Source organism: Pelodiscus sinensis, chromosome 1 (assembly GCF_049634645.1).
Source record: "Pelodiscus sinensis isolate JC-2024 chromosome 1, ASM4963464v1, whole genome shotgun sequence".
Lineage (NCBI taxonomy): Eukaryota > Metazoa > Chordata > Testudines > Trionychidae > Pelodiscus > Pelodiscus sinensis.
In genome coordinates this window covers 105,439,769-105,452,774 of record NC_134711.1, presented here as the reverse complement: position 1 = coordinate 105,452,774, position 13,006 = coordinate 105,439,769, and the positions used below count along the sequence as shown (strand labels likewise).

At 41.8% G+C, this 13,006-nt stretch overlaps 1 protein-coding gene across 4 annotated transcripts in view; it reads left to right on the top strand.

Annotated features, from left to right (window-relative positions):
- The window catches only part of DNM1L (dynamin 1 like), a 70,141-nt gene that overhangs the window by 47,019 nt on the left and 10,116 nt on the right, over positions 1 to 13,006 (top strand). For 2 of the 4 annotated variants that reach the window (XM_075940303.1, XM_075940307.1), the window contains 6 exons: positions 506 to 598; positions 2,845 to 2,901; positions 5,536 to 5,613; positions 8,541 to 8,708; positions 9,333 to 9,442; positions 11,996 to 12,155. In XM_075940303.1, the coding sequence (XP_075796418.1) occupies positions 506 to 598; positions 2,845 to 2,901; positions 5,536 to 5,613; positions 8,541 to 8,708; positions 9,333 to 9,442; positions 11,996 to 12,155 (666 nt within the window). The remainder of the gene's footprint in view (positions 1 to 505; positions 599 to 2,844; positions 2,902 to 5,535; positions 5,614 to 8,540; positions 8,709 to 9,332; positions 9,443 to 11,995; positions 12,156 to 13,006) is intronic. The other 2 variants (XM_075940313.1, XM_075940315.1) reach the window with 1 other exon arrangement.

Here is a 13,006-nt window from a genome sequence, read left to right as displayed (position 1 = left end):
TAGTTTTGACTGATCTTAATCAGAATGAAGTATGATATAGTCTCTTCTAAATTACAAACACATTTTGGGCTATTGAAGCACTGGAGAGCATCAGTGACACTAGGATAATCTGTCAGGTTACTGATTCAAATGTGGTGCAGATTGCTTGTGATTGAAAGTTACTGTGTCACAGCTGTTAGGTTGACAGTATGAAATGACTTGTGACTTAGTCCAATTCCTAGTGAACATGTGTCTGCCTGAAAATGCCATCAATGGTGCCAGTATGTATAGAGTGGGGCAGGGAGAGGGGGGTTTCAACACAGGGAAAAGATTAACTATGCCATAAGAATTTTCTTTTGGGGTCAGAAATGAAGTGCAACTGTAGGGTAGTGCAGGAAAAGCCTACACTGTGGGTGTTTATGCTGTGCTATGGATAATTACACTGCAATAGTGCCAGTCCAGCACTATTTCCTAGCAATAAATTAACACGCAAAATCTTAACTATGAATGACTTTTCTGCCTACAGGTTCATAATCTGGTGGCCATTGAATTAGCCTATATCAACACAAAACACCCAGACTTTGCTGATGCTTGTGGGCTAATGAACAACAACATAGAGGTAAGGAAAACACAGCCTTTTAAGTGACACGTTGATTATTTAGAGGGAACTATAAGTTGAACCACTTTTTTAAAATCTTAACATAAATTGTATTTTCTTATAACTGACCTTGATGTGAAAACATCTATAATAAATACATCCCATATATATAAACTTAAGACATTGATGTTCTATTTCTTTGGAGCATGTTTCTCAAGGCAGTACTAAGTATTCCTTATCCTTTCTTAAATTAACATGTTTTAAAAACACACAAAGCAAAATAAACTCTGAAATGTATCACAAATACTAATTCCACTTGTTTTAAATGCCGATTACAGTATAAAACAAAACTAATTGACAAGATGCAAACTGTAGAGCAAAGACGGTGCTAATTAATGTACATTGTTTAGCACAAGTGATTGGCTTTTTTTGTCCCCTAAATACCTATTTCTGAGAGCAAACGTAGCCTTACAAATGTTGAGAACAGTAGATGTTACCTATGGCTCCAATTTTGCCATCAGATTTGCACAGGTGGACTCCCATTGACTTAGTGTAGGAACAAGGTCTGTCTGTGACGATCTGATTGCAGGAACGAGGACTCTGTAAGTGCATGTAAATGTATGGTATCTTTTATGTATTCTGAATAGCATATTATATCCTCTTTCTAGCATCGTCCTACATATTGAAATCCTTTGTTTCTTCTAAGTTTATAATGCTTTGTCCTTGCTAGAGAGAGATCTCTAGCAGATCACCAGAAAACTCAGTGTTTCTCCTTATTCACGTTGACTTGCTTCAGCTGCAGCTTTGTTGTTTTATAGCTAGTGCAAACTCTCTCCTTTTTTCCTCTTTTGTGCCAGTAATTATCCTGATTGTGCTGCTCTGGGGAGGTAGCCATGTTAGTCTGTTTCAGCAAAAGCAACAAGGAATCTGGTAGCACCTTGAAAACTAACAGTTTTACTAGAGCTTTTGTGAGTTGCAGCTCACTTCATCCGATGCATGAAATGAAAGAAAAAGAAACAGTAGGGATACAGAGATGGGAATGCTAGTTTTGCTGTAATGCTCCCATCTCTGTATCCCTGTTTCTTTCTCTTTCATTTCATGTATTTGATGATGTGAGTTGCAACACGTGAAGGCTTGTCGCATAATAAAATTATTAATCTTTAAGGTGCCACAAGATTCCGTGTTCATGCTGCTCTAGTAGTCAACTCTTCATGGATTATTTCATATACAAATGTTTTAATGAAGCCTATAGGGAATCCATTGTAATCTAATCTGTACCTTGGCTTTTAAAGGCTGGAGATTAGAAATTCAGTTTCTTGAGTATACTGCAAAAATTTCTGCCTTGAATGCTTTGTGCATTGAACACTTTGTTCAGTTCAGATTTTGTCAGATTTTAATGATTCAAAACTATCTTGTCCAACCACAATAAAAATCCAGTTGTCTGGCATCCAGTGGTCCAGCACTCCCAATAGTCCGGCACCAACTGGAACCTAGAAGTTCTCCGGCCAGCCGGACAATTTGAGCTGATGGTGGAAATGGCACGGCGTGGGGCGAACTCTCCACCTTTTTTGCAGGCAGGTGGGGGAATCCCCACGCTGCTGCCAAGAGTTTCCGGGATGGGAGCGGGCTCCCTACCCCCGAGACTGCAGTAGTTATCGCCGAGTGGGGGTGAGGGGCAGCGCTGTGGGACCAACTCTGCAGCACCCCAGCTGCTCTGCTCCGCTGCTTGTCAGTTTTGGCAGTGGTGGATTTGGGGAAGTGGCAGAGCAGAGCAGCTAGGGTGCTGCCAGGTTGGTCCCGCAGTGCTGCCCCTCACCCCCACTTGGCGATAACTACTGCAGTCTGGGGGATGGGGAGCCTACTTCCCTCCCGGAAACTCTCGGCGGCATCATGGGACTTCCCTCAACTTCCTGCAAAACAGCAGAGGGTTCGCCCCTTGCTGTGCCATTCTCTGCCCACCCTCCGGATGCAGTGCAGATCCCGGCAGACCTGTCACAGCCCTCTGCTGGAGTACCTCCTGATACTCTGGCATATCCGATAACCCTACCACTTAGGTCCCAAAGGTGCTGGATTATTGGAAATCTACTGTAATAGGTTTTTATTTAAAACTTTCTAGTGTGGATACAAGCTACTTTGCAGTAAATATGAGACATGTTACTAGCATCATTCTCTGCAGTATAGGTGCTTGTCTCTGAAGCAATAAAACTTGAATGCACTGTGACACAGAGTGATACCTAATCCAAGGTTTTTGCTGGGTTTTTTTAAAGGAGCAAAGGCGCAACAGGTTAGCCCGAGAATTGCCTTCTGCTGTGTCACGAGACAAGGTGAGTGAATATTGATTTTTTTTTTTTAAGTTACTGAATGCACCATTTTTGATCCAAAGCCTGAGAACTATATTGCATGCTTACGGTGCATGAGCATCTTGTTAAATAGATGTGATTTAATGTAGATCATAACTTTTACGCTTTAATGTAGCTTGAGAGAGAATTCAGAGATTTTCTTCCTTCTCTAGTGTCTAGTGGTGTTTTTGGGTTTGTTTTTTTGAAATCCCAAAGCCAACACGTTTATTCAAACTTACAAAGCCACTTTTAGAGCTACAGTTGAGAGTGCAGCATTTTATTCTATGGAAGAAAAAAAAATTAATCTGTAACATGAGTTGATTCTCAGACTAAGCCATAGATCCTTTCTGTTTAGTTCCAGCCTGTTGACCAGTACTATTACAGTAGTGCTCTTTCACTTGTATTCCATCAACTCATTTAGGTTTGCAAAATTCTCAGGATAAGTTATGCAGTTGGTAAGCGCACATGAAGCATCACTGACAAAGTGTACTTATCTGTGAAAAATGGGCAATCCAACTGTCATTATTTTAGTGTGTTTTAATGTACTGTGTTGTGAAATTATAATAAAACCCTATTGGTGCAAAACATTTTGTTCGTGAATCTCCAAAATACTGTTTGTAGGAATTGTAGCAATTTGTTGTTTTAAAAAACTGTTAATGAACTGAACTTTAAAGAAGTGAGAGAAGCTTTCAGAATGTATCCAGTACTACTTTATAGGATCGACCCTAGGATCTGTGTGAGCCAGTTTTTGGAAGAACTGGGAATGTTAAGCAGCACTACAGAGCTTGATATGTGTGCTGTTTGATCATGCCCATTATATTGTGTTTTTCTCTGATTTCATTGTACTGCTGCATTTTAATCTGCAACATGGGAATTGGCAACGGTTTGGAGGCAAGCTAAGCCAGAGGTGTTTAAATTTTAATTGGCTACTTTTTAGGGCCTTTGGGATTCTTCTCCTATTTGTATTGTGCTGCTTCTAAATCTACAAGTTAAAAATGTCTTCATGGATAGCTAAAGATGTTTTAATTGAGCGTTTCTTAAAGTGTGTTTCTCGGCACACCAGTGTGCCGCAAGGCAGTCAGAGGTGTGCCGTGGAGGGAACAGAAAAAATTCTGATCCCCCGCCCCCTGCAGAGCCCATAGATAGCTCCCGCTGTGGCTTGCCCCCCCCCTCTCCGCCAGTCCTTAGGATGGCCCCTGTCCCACGGGACCTCGGGTGCTGTGCAGCCGCCTCCTCCACGTGTGCAGGAGGCAGCTTTTACAGAGGCCGCTGTTGCTGGGAGGGGGAAGGGTGTCCGGAGCTGAGGAAGGGTACGTCTACACTGCATCCCTAGTTCGGACTAGGGATGCAAAAGGAGACGACCGAAGTAGTTAATGAAACAGGGATTTAAATATCCTGTGCTTCATTAACATGATCTCGCCGGCACACTAGTTCGAATCACAGCTGATTCGAACCAGGAAGTGCGCACTGGGACGCGTTATTTTGGACTAAAGCCCTTAGTCTGAACGTGTTCCGGTGCGCACTTCCTGGTTCGAATCAGCTGTGATTCGAACTATCGCACCAGCGAGATCATGTTAATGGAGCGCGGGATATTTAAATCCCCGCTTCATTAACTACTTCGGTCGTCTCCATTTGCATCCCTAGTCCGAACTAGGGATTCAGTGTAGACGTACCCAAGCTGCTCCTGAACCTCGGCATTTTAAAACTGCCACTTGCTGGGAACCCGGCCCAGGCTCTGCTGCCACCCCCCACCTAGGGGGTGCTCGGGCTCTGCTGTTCTCTCTCCCCCCCGCCTGCGGTGTGCTTGGGCTCTGTTGCCCGTCTTGCACTGCTGCTCTTTCTCCCCTGCGCCCTAATCTGGTGGGGAAGGTTGGGGTTTCTCTTCTCCCCCCCCCACCACCACCACCCTGGCAGCGGGAAGCCTGGCCTGGTGCTGCAGCAGCACTGGATTCCCCGCTGCATTGGGGGAGGGGGAGGGACAGAGCTCCCCCCTCCCCCCATGCCCAGACCCTGCACCCAAATCACCCTCACTCACTCCCCCTGCCAAGACTACTCATTCCCAGCTTGATCTGACACCTGCCCCAAGTCCCCTCCTGGCCAGACACCATGCCCCAATACCCGCTCCTGGCCAGACATTCTGCCCCAAGACCCCTCCTCTACCGTCCCTCCTGGCCAGACACCCTGGCCTGAGACCCTCCTCTACCTTCCCTCCTGGCCAGACACCCTATCATAAGACCCCTTCTCTACCCTACTCTCTTTCCTGGCCAGACACATGACCTTATTTCACATTTGTTTATTATTATCCTTTTTTATGGTCTCCGTTTTCAGACTGTTATTAGGCAGACTTCCTGGGGTGGTAGTGGCACATTTAGACTCCCAGGTCAGGTGGTGTTTTTTTTCTGTCTCTCTTTTTGCTCAACAAATTTTCCCTGGGGGCTATTCTCTCCCCCCCCCCTTTTTTCCCTTGACAAAAAAATCCTTGGTGTTCCCCATTAAAAAAAAAATGGTGTTCCTCAGTCTTAAAAAGTGTAAGAAACACTGTTTTAATTTATGAATGTATTAGGCACATTCAGTGTCTGCCCTTAGTTAATTTTTTTCTGCATTTCTTACCTTCTTTAGTCTACTAAACCTCCAGGTGCATTAACATCTGCCTCCCAGGAGACCTCTACTGCTACTTCTGCTGAGGCTGATGGCAAGGTCTGTCCTGATTCTTCCTATAAGCACTGCATGCTCATTCCTGTTGTGGTGCACCTTGGATAGTACAAAAAGTAGTTCACGTACATAGTGTTTTTATCATTGGCACAGTGTCCTCTGCATCTGTCTGATCATGAGTCCTGTAGTGCTGAGTAACAATACTCTCATTTTATTAGATTGCATTGGGGCAGTTTTGTTCGATGTACAATCAGAAATTTCATTGTTTTTGTTATCTGTGTATTTATGGTGAATTATGGTGTGAATGTGCAGAGCCATAATTTGCAGGAAATTGTTTAAGCACATGTTCAACTACCATTCTGTAATCCATCATTCTAAATCAGTTTATCAAACTATGTGTTTTAATATGTGGTGACATTTAATGAAGAAAAGAGAAGATAAAACTAAAAAATGTGAGCCTCCTGCTGTACGCAGGGGATATCATGAGGCTCTATTCTAATTGAACCCCTTTTGTCATTTTAGAAATAATCTGTGCTAACCAATTTACTTGTATCTGTATAATACATCCTACAGTGGCTCTTCACATTTCAGCTCTGGTGTACTATCTGTTCTGTTACATTCACAGCACAGCTGTGTAAAAAGGCTTTTTTCTAGTCATTTTTATGTTGTGGGCAGAAATGTTTGCTGTTGAGTATTTATATTGTTAGAACAGCTATAGGCTTTAATCAAGATTCATATGCCATTGTGCTAGATGATGAATGCGCATATAAACAACTATCATGTGTGCCTCCTGCTCCTGATTAAGGAGCTAGAACCTGCAATACATTCCAGTTGAAACTGGAGCTTTATTTGTAAACTGTAGCAAGTGGTTTAGGGGGGTTAAAACAAAAGCTGAACAGTCCTGACACTAAGGGGAGAGGAGTAGCTCAGTGGTTTGAGCATTGGCCTGCTAAACCCAGGGTTGTGAGTTCAATCCATGGGGGCCATTTAAGTATTTGGGACAAAAATTTGTCAGGGATGGTACTTGGTTCTGCTGTGAAGACAGGGGGCTGGACACGATCTTTCAAGGTCCCTTCCAGTTCTAGGAGATAGGCAATCTCCATTAATTTTTTATTTTTAATTTACTAGTGATGATGTGTGTTCCTCAGGCATTATGGCAGTAGTGATTTCAGGGGAAAGGTTGTATTCAAATACATTCCTGTTCACTGTATAAAATATGTATTTGTAAGTTTGGTAAGGCTCTGTGTTAATTTTAATTCTCTTCCTCAGTTTGTGTTTAACAGAATGTAGTCTTACTTCAAAATTGTTGCAGAAATATTTTGGACAGTGATAGATGTGACTGATTCTGTGCTGAAAGGGCATGTGGTGTGTTTAGCAATCACCATTATGGAGCAGCACTCTCTGGATTAATACCTCACCTGATAGTAAAATCATTTTTGGCAGAAATCTTACCCACTAGTGGAAAATGTAATGAGCCTTTGTAAGTCTTTATCTTAATGTCTCTCCTTTTAACTGAGCACATTAGATGGAGTTTGGCTTTTTTTCCCCGTGCACTTGAAACAAGATTTAAGTATTTCAACGCTCTCGGTGATGCAGCTATTACATTTAAATTTCTCTTCACAGACAGTAATCTGTCAACAGTAAATAAGTAGGGTGAATAAAAGATGATAGGCTTAGAGAGTGGTGCAGGATGGCTGATCAGGTTCTGTGAATGAGTGCATCTGTCAACGTAGTTTTCAAACTAATGCAACAGTACCATTTACTAATATTTTTTCTTCCAGTGTCCCTAATGTGCAACCCAGAATGGGTGTTAGATCCTTTTACTGGCACATGTAGAATAGTGTGCTGTCCTTTCTCCCAGTGGGTGGAGATTTCCTTCTGTTTTGCTCATCTAAATTATTTAATTTTGGCTTATGTGCCATTGTATGCCAGTTTGTACAAGCTGAGGCTTGGCAGTTAGTTCCTTGGAGACAGATGCCTAAAGTTTTGCAGCGCACATATAGGCTTTACTTGGGAACTTGAATGCATGGGGTTTTACAGTTTTTATTATAAGGGACTATTCTTTCTTCTGCTTGAATTGAGATACTAGAAAATCCATTCAATAGGTTCAAGACCTTCAAAGTTGTTATCTAGAAATATACTTACCAAAACAAATGTGTTCAACAAAAACTGCTCCTTTCAATTTTCATAGGGGCCTATCTCTACAAGATGGATCATTATACAAAGTTCCTGAATGATTTAGGAGACTAATTCCCATTTCTTAAGAGCCTAAGGCTTATCTACATGGGAAATCTTAAATTGATACAGGGAGAAGGTCAGCTCCCTCTGATAGAGGCAGCAAGTCGGGGGGAACCGACTAGTCGACTTGTGTGTCGACTATCCGATAAGCTTTTGCTTATTGGATAGTTGATTAGTCGCTTACATCCCTAAATCATACCAGTGTAACTCCCCCTGGGGGCACTCCTAATCCAGAATTCTAGTATCGTTTATCTCACTTTTGGAGCAGTGTAAGCTAAAACCAAAAGAAGACTCTTATTCAGTAAATATCCATTCAGGGTAGTTATACCAGTGTAAGTATAGCTCTTAGACTAAAATAAAATATATTGGGAAAAGGTCTAATGTACACAAGCCAAGTCTCAGAGACTTCTCTGAAGTACTTAAGCCACTTTTTAAAATAGGATTTAAACTATTATGTACATTTGAAAAATAATACTGTTTACACTGATGCTGCTCAACATTGTCACAGTGAATTGAATGTATTCCTCTAATCCATTGTCCAAGATGAAACTTGGAGGGAGGGAAAAGTTGTTGGAAGAAAAGAATGAAATGAAGGCAAGGGATGTACATTCAAAGTTGCATCTAATGCCGGTGACTCTGAGCCATACCTGATCACATGAGTATCACTGGACACTGCCTGGTAGTGTCTGACTTTTGGTTGACCAGTATATCTTTGCATTGTCCTGTTTCTGCAGGCTGCTCCTGGGGTGGGAGATGTGACTCAAGAACCTGGAACAGGCAACTGGAGAGGAATGCTGAAACCCTCAAAAGCTGAAGAGATATTAATGGAGGAAAAATCTAAACCAATTACAGTCTTACCTGCCAGCCCCCAAAAAGGCCATGCTGTAAACCTATTGGATGTGGTAAGTTGTGAAAAATATGCTATAGCTGCACCTCTTCTGATTAGGTCAGGCACAGGAAACAGGGTTTTAATCTGTATTGAATTCTGTATCTGTAAAATATGAAACTGGACATGAACAGGTCCTGTGCCATTAACCCTTCTTTGCCCTTTAGTTCATGGACCAGAACTGGGAAGCACTGGATTAGTTTCACACCAATCTAAATGAAGGATCTACTTGACTACTTACTTTGTTATACTATACAAAGATTAATCTCTTGTCAGAATAGCAAATGTGTCCTAGACTTCAGCAGGATCAAATGAACAATCACTTTCACTGTCAGGAACAATGAGCTATTGTAAAAATCAAAGTCATTTGATTAAATTAAACTATTGCCTTTTTCTCTGAGAGGTTTTCTTGATCATTTCCTGCCTTCTGTACTACTACTTAGTTCAGTTTCAGAGCCCATGTTTCTGACTTGTCAAAACATCTCTAGTTCTGTTTTGGGGAGGGTAAACACTTGTTGCAAGACCGGTTGAAATCAGGCTGAAAGATGACTGGTGTTAACTACTCTGCTTTCCTAAGTAGGTAAAGTTTATAGTCGACCTATAAACATTAAAGTAAGTTTGTTTTTATTTTTTCTCATAGCCTGTACCTGTTGCACGCAGACTCTCTGCCCGTGAGCAACGAGACTGCGAAGTGATTGAACGACTTATCAAATCCTACTTCCTTATTGTCAGGAAGAACATTCAGGACAGGTAATAGTTAACTTTACATGGTTATCTGAACTTTGTCTGTCTTTTAGTGATATAGCTGTGCCATTCGTTACTGAATATAACATTTGCTTTTGTATTTCTTTATCACTCTTGACAGAGTTTAATAGCTCTGCAGGGAAGAGCTATGGAGTTTGCTTATCAAATTAACGTCTATTTGATAGGCAAAACGCACAGTTTTTCAAAGCATCCAATACTAGTTCTTGTTTTAAAGTGTAATACAACAGAGTACTAACATTTTCATGTAGTTTTGAAGAGTGTGTCTCTCTGCTTTTGTATATGGTACTGTACTGCAATCTGAATTGATGAATAGGGGCAAGTAATTGGTATACATCTAAGGTCCAGTCAAACATTCATAGAACTCATCTTTGCAGCCACCAGCCTTCAGTCTAAGGAGGTTCATGTATAATTTTCAGCTAGCATGTGCCAATCCTTAGCCAAACCGTAGAGTCTTTAAAGTTGCTGTTGCACAGTTTTTTGTGTTAAGAATGAAGTGACTAATGTTTTATTACTGAAAACTTTACAGAAAAGTCAGCAATTTATCCCTTCTTTATAGGCAAAGTAAAAAGAATTCTATAATTGGGCGCTTAGATCCATGTTTCCATGGATCTAAGAGCAGGGGCATGGCCAAACTCTGTTTTGGGTAATTATTTTATCCTTATCTAATATCTCAAATTTTGAAATTCCCATCACTTCTTGCTGTGTGGTGCCTTAAAAGCAGCATCATCCCATGAATAGGGCAGTGGCAGATCATTTCATCTACATAGTTGCCTAGTTTTACAACAGGCTACATAAAAAGCATTAGTGAAGTTAGCAAATACTAAAATTTCATAAACAATTTGTTTATACTGCTCAATATACTCTACACTGAAATGTAAGTACAACGTTTATATTCCAATTGATTTATAATTGTATGGTAAAAATGAGAATGTATGCAATTTTTCAGTAATAGTGTGCTGTGACATTTTTGTCTAATTCTGTAAATTTTTAAGTAAGGTAAAACTTGGGGTACACAAGACACATCTGACCCTTGAAAGGGATACTGTTGTCTGGAAAAAGTTAAGAGGAACTGGTATAGGGTAATACCAGGGAATTGGTAGAGCTGTCTTCTGTTCAGAGCTCTTTTGTTGACCTGCTGTGTGACCATGGACAAGTACTTCACTGTGCTTCCATTTCCCTTTTCCTCCCTTCTATGGTCTATTTTTAGATCAGCGGTGGGGTACCTTGTTTGGGTCAGTGGCCCTGACCCACAGAAAAATCAGTTGAGGGCTACACACAAGTGAGAAAACAAAACAACCCCCCCCCCCCACACACACACCTCACTAACCTGGCCCCCAAGTGAGGAGGAAAATCCCCCTACACTATGTCCCCCAACTTGAGAAGCAGGGAGAAAAAAAGACACTCACTTCACTCATGACCTCGAGAGGGAGGAGAGAGGATTCCCCTTATGTTCCAGGCTCAGGGCTTCCACCCAGGGTTGGATTAACTCTTATGGGACCTCTCTAGACTCTGAGAAATTCAGTGTGCAGGAGGGGCTGCCAGGAAGTTGTCTGGGGTGGAAGGTGTGATGACTGTGCACAAGGTAGGGTGCAGGTGTGTGGTCTGGGTGGGAAGTAAGGTGTAGAAATAGGATCTGAGAGGGAAGGGAGCGTGCAGGAAGTGGTAGGGGGTTGGGGTACTTACATGGCACAGGTGGCATGTGCTCCCTTGCACTTGCAGGTGCTGCCTCTAGTTTCTCCCATTAGCTGCGATTCCCATGTAGTTGGGGGGGGGAGGGGGAAGGAGCCTACAGGTGAGCTCTTCCCTGCGCTGCTGTTGCCCTAGTGAAGCCAGGGGCAACAGCAGTGTACAGAGCTCGCTACCTCTCCATGTCAGGCAGAGCTGGCCATGCAGGGGCTTTAATACCAGCTTCTTGCTGCTTCCCTCTGTAGCAGCGAGCCAGTGTTGGCATTGTAGCCAGACATGGGGGTGTCAAGGCTCAGACTTGCCATGGAATTGGTGCGCCAGTGCTGGCTCCCTCTGCTGCAGGGGAAGGGAAAGCCCCAAACTTCGCAGGCTGGATCAAGGCAAGCTGGGGGCTAATTCCAGCCTGCAGGCCGTAGATTTTCCCATCCCTTATTTAGATATTGAGAGAACTTGCTGTGAAGAGCTTAGTGTTTTTATAGTGCCTAATACAATGGGGGCTCATCTTGATCAGGCTTCTAGATGCTACTGTAATAAAAATAATTTAGACTTAGTAGTTGGTATAGAACAGTTCAGGATTTTACAGATGGGAGTACAGTACACGCCACAGTTTTACTGCACACAGTTACTTTACAGGTAGTTAGGACATATTGCTATGAGATTCTTGTCAAAATTCTGTATAATTGTTTACATTGGTATATGTAGATTTACTCAAACTGCATGTTGAATCTAGATTAGCTTATGCCCTAGCTTTATGTGGCTTGTTTGATATTTTGTTATTTTATTATTTATGTATTTTATTTATTTATTAGTATTATTGTTAGTTATTATTACTATTATTATTTTTGCTTACAGCGTGCCAAAGGCGGTGATGCATTTTTTGGTGAATCATGTGAAAGACACACTTCAGAGCGAGCTAGTTGGACAGCTGTATAAATCCTTGTTGTTAGATGACCTTCTTACTGAATCTGAGGACATGGCACAACGCAGAAAGGAGGCAGCTGACATGTTAAAGGTAATGAAAACTAAAACACCCAGGCTACGTCTAGACTGGCCACAAATTCCGGAAAAGGGATGCAAATCAGGTAAGTCAGCATAGGGAAATCTGCGGGAGATTTAAATATCCCCCGCGAATTTAAATAAACATGTCCGCCGCTTTTTTTCCGGCTTGGGGAAAAGCCGGAAAAAAGCGTCTAGACTGGCGCGATCCTCCGGAATAAAGCCCTTTATATAAAGCGGTGGACATGTTTATTTAAATCCGCGGGGGATATTTAAATCCCCCGCGGATTTCCCTATGCTGACTTACTTGATTTGCATCCCTTTTCCGGAATTTGTGGCCAGTCTAGACGTAGCCCCAGTGAAGTTACTTAAACTGAAGCATAATGATAAATCTTATATACACGTATATAACTGTGTTCAGGTTTTTGCCATGCTTTTTTGATTCAGGTCAGTTTTTCTTTTGATCTAGTTCAATCTTTTATAGATGCTGTACATGGGCAAGAAAACAAGAAGGAAATACTCGTACATCATGTGTTATTAATTTAGCTCTTGGAGTAAGCCCATCCATAGCTTTTCTAGATTGGCATTATCATTCTTTTATAAAGGAGTTTTAGAATAGTCAACTTTTTGAAGTTTTCCAATATAATCCTTTAAAGCTCTAACTCTCATGACACAATTTCCTTTTGAAGGTGGGGTTAAACATTCTCTTCTCTCCTCCCACGCCCAAATCCACACTTATTTCTGTGAAGAATACTGCACTCCTATCTTTTGATTAGGGACATATTTTGTGAGTATGACTGTGACTTTGGATGCTACACCTGTTTCTTGTACTGCAGTGAGTTTAGGCAAGTGCATTAGCTATTCTAG